Source organism: Anarrhichthys ocellatus, unplaced genomic scaffold (genome assembly GCF_004355925.1).
Source record: "Anarrhichthys ocellatus isolate YVR2014 unplaced genomic scaffold, GSC_Weel_1.0 scaffold981, whole genome shotgun sequence".
Taxonomy (NCBI): domain Eukaryota; kingdom Metazoa; phylum Chordata; class Actinopteri; order Perciformes; family Anarhichadidae; genus Anarrhichthys; species Anarrhichthys ocellatus.
In genome coordinates, this window is record NW_022280955.1 from 1 (window position 1) to 3,552 (window position 3,552).

Here is a 3,552-nt window from a genome sequence, read left to right on the forward strand (position 1 = left end):
TATATATATATATATATGTGTGTATATATGTATATATATGTGTGTATATATGTATATATATGTGTGTATATATGTATATATATGTGTGTATATATGTGTGTGTATATATATGTGTATATGTATATATATATGTGTGTGTATATATGTGTATATGTATATATATGTGTGTGTATATATATGTGTGTGTATATGTATGTATAATGTTTTTCTACCGTGTCTCCGTAGTGACGAGCTTACTCTGGAGGGGATCAAACAGTTCTTCGTTGCCGTGGAGAGAGAAGAGTGGAAGTTTGACACTCTGTGTGATCTCTACGACACGCTGACCATCACTCAGGCCGTCATCTTCTGTAACACCAAGAGGAAGGTCTGTCACTGCAGCTCACATCACTGCAGCAAAGCCTTCTGGGAATTGGAGTCTTCATTTGTCCGTGTGTGTTTCAGGTGGACTGGCTCACGGAGAAGATGAGAGAGGCCAACTTCACCGTGTCCTCGATGCATGGAGACATGCCTCAGAAAGAGAGGGAGTCCATCATGAAGGAGTTCAGATCAGGAGCCAGGTAAGACCAGGACCTAGTCTAAGACCAGGGCCCAGAACAAGAGAGACATGCCTCAGAAAGAGAGGGAGTCCAGCATGAAGGTGTTCAGCTCAGGACCCAGAGCTTAGACTAGGACCCAGAGCTTAGACCAGGGCCCAGATTGTAAGTAAAATGTATTTATAAAGCGATTTTCACAGACATTTAGTCACAAAGTGCGTAACAGGAGCAGACTTACAAACACAAAGCGTGTAAGGACCAAAAGTTTACATTTAAGACGACACAAAACTGGATTAGGACATGGCATAACAGCATAAGACATGAGTTTAAACACGTGTGAACAGGTGAATCTTGAGCCGATTGTGGAATGAATTCACTGAATCAGCAACGTGTGGAGGTGCAGGCAGAGCCTTCCGCCGCCGTGGTGCTACTGCCTCAAATGCTGGGTCACTGCGGGTCTTTAGGCGAGTGCGTGGGACAGACAGGGATTTAACACGTTTGACCTGAGAGCACGGGGTGAATAAGGGTGAAGTAGTTCAGTCATGTAGGAGTCTGACCGTGTAGTGCTCTGTGAGAGAGGGGGAGGAGCTTAAAGTGGATCCTAAATGCTACAGGGAGCCAGTGGAGAGATGTGAGTACGGGGGTGATGCTACAGATCTCAGTTTGCTGAATTCTTAGGCTGAAGAAACAAGATCTGGACAGCTGCTTAACATGGGGGTTAAACTACAGTGATTGGTCAAATATTACCCCTAGATTACACAGGTTGTAGTGGGCAGCAGAGAAGAGTGGACCAATACTCATACTGATCGTAGAGACAAACTCATCCGGTGTGAAGGCCTCGCTGGGTTTGAATGACAGATGGAGTTGAATATCATCTGCGTATAAATGATAGGACATGTTATAACTTTTTAGAATTGGTCCCAAAGGCAACAAATAAAGGCAAAATAACAGAGGCCCCAGAGCCGAGCCCTGTGGTACACCACAGGACAGTGGAGAGGTAACGGACACAAAATCACCCACAGAGACATTAAAAGTTCTGTCAGTGAGGTAAGATGCAAACCAGTCTAACGCTATGCCAACCCAGTCACGGAGCCTCCTAATCAAGACTAGACCAGGACCCAGCCTAGACCAGGACCCAGTAGTGTATTGATATTCATTGATCTGTTTCAGTCGTGTATTGATCTCTACGGACGTCTGGGCTCGAGGTTTAGACGTTCCTCAAGTTTCTCTGATCATCAACTACGACCTTCCCAACAACAGAGAGCTCTACATCCACAGGTACGTATCACTGAGCAGAAAGTAGTCCCACAGAGAGCTCTACATCCACATGTACATATCACTGAGCAGAAAGTAGTCCCACAGAGAGCTCTACATCCACAGGTACGTATCACTGAGCAGAAAGTAGTCCCACATCATCACTGTGATGGGTGGGCCGTTGGGGGGCGGGACCTAATCCCATTGTGTGTTTATAACATGTCTGACCTCCTTCAGGATTGGTCGGTCTGGTCGTTACGGTCGTAAGGGCGTGGCCATCAACTTCGTGAAGAACGACGACATCCGGATCCTGCGTGACATCGAGCAGTATTACTCCACCCAGATCGACGAGATGCCCATGAACGGTACGACCAATCACAGCGAGCCGTGTGTTTTATGAATCAATACCCGCTAACATGTGTTTTGTTTCTTCTCTGCAGTGGCCGATCTGATCTAAACATGGATGCATTTTCAGAAGCCCCGCCCCTTTTACTTCCTGTTATCTCCTGTATTTGTTTTTTTTCTCTTGTTAGTTTTAGTGTATTTCTCAATTTCACTGTTGAGGTGAAAACAACTGTAAGACATGATTTGTTTTTGTAAATAAAGTTGTTTTGATTTCACCTAAATGTTTGAAAGTCGTTATTTAGTGCTTTTTATTGATAAGTCAATAAACTTCTTCTGTGTAGTATAGTCATAGTATAGTATCTCACTGTTGGTTGGAGAATCAAAATGTCGTGTTGTGATTTCTTAAATGCACGTCTCGGTGAAGTTGTTGAAGGCCTAATATCTGAGACTTATTGATTGTTATTAAAGCTACAGTTTGTTTTTTCATGAGTTGACCCATTCTTTCATATTTAGAGATTCAAACGTCTTCACTTTCAAAACATCAGATTTTATTTTTGACAATTTTACTGTGAAAGGGAACCGGAAGTGGATAAAACTAGTAACAGGCACCAAAAATCACAAAGCTGTTTGGTCTTTTTTATATTGTTTCACATCAAATACTGAGAAAATGAAAACAGCAGAGCTGCAGGATTAAAACCACAGAAGTGAGTTAAAGTCAGTTCGACATGTTGAAGAAATACAATCACTAAATATTTAATATTTCATCAAACAAATGCCGACAAATGCCGAAAAGCTACAAGTCCATCTTTTACAAAACTATTCACTTTCTTTCTTTTCTCGCTTTAAACTGAAACTACAAACAAGACAAACTGCAGCAGCCGGATCGGACCAGGACCAGATCCTGAACCCGGACCAGGAGCAGGACCTGGATCTGGACCTCGGAGAGGATTTATCTAAATGTTGAAGTGCTCCGTTTACAGTCTGATTGGCTGCGACCTGAACAGATGATCAGAGATGTACTTCCTGTTATGACAAAAGATCATATGAATGTATGAACCAGTGGGATATCAGTTAGTCAGAAAGGCATTCTGATTGGACGGAACAGGCAGGGGGCGGGACTTTAGTGTCAGCTGTCGCTAACAAACACAAACTTGCTCTGATTGGTCACTTTGAGATTTCAGAGTCCTGTTAAAACAAAGTAAAAAAATTGAAACTGCTCTACAGGAAGTGAGCAGATCAACACCAGCCAATCAGAGGGGGAGGAGGAGGAGCAGAGCATGATGGGAAGGCGGCGTCTACAGGTTGCGTCTGATGAACCAGATCTCGTTCCTGCGTCTCGGGATGCTCGGGTTCTCGTAAGCGGCGACCATGTAACCGTCTCTGTGGAGGTCGTCGCCAACGCCCAGGATCTCCCACAGAA

The 3,552-nt window shown here is 43.7% G+C and overlaps 1 protein-coding gene across 1 annotated transcript; it reads left to right on the forward strand.

The window, feature by feature from the left end:
* The first annotated feature begins 178 nt into the window (after nt 1-178).
* On the forward strand, nt 179-2,413 carry LOC116377175 (eukaryotic initiation factor 4A-III-like). The gene is made up of 5 exons (XM_031838749.1): nt 179-364; nt 442-557; nt 1,704-1,811; nt 2,025-2,152; nt 2,228-2,413. Exons 1-5 carry the CDS (start codon nt 194-196, stop codon nt 2,242-2,244), a joined length of 540 nt encoding a protein of 179 aa, XP_031694609.1. The 5' UTR covers nt 179-193; the 3' UTR covers nt 2,245-2,413.
* The last annotated feature ends 1,139 nt before the right edge of the window (nt 2,414-3,552 follow it).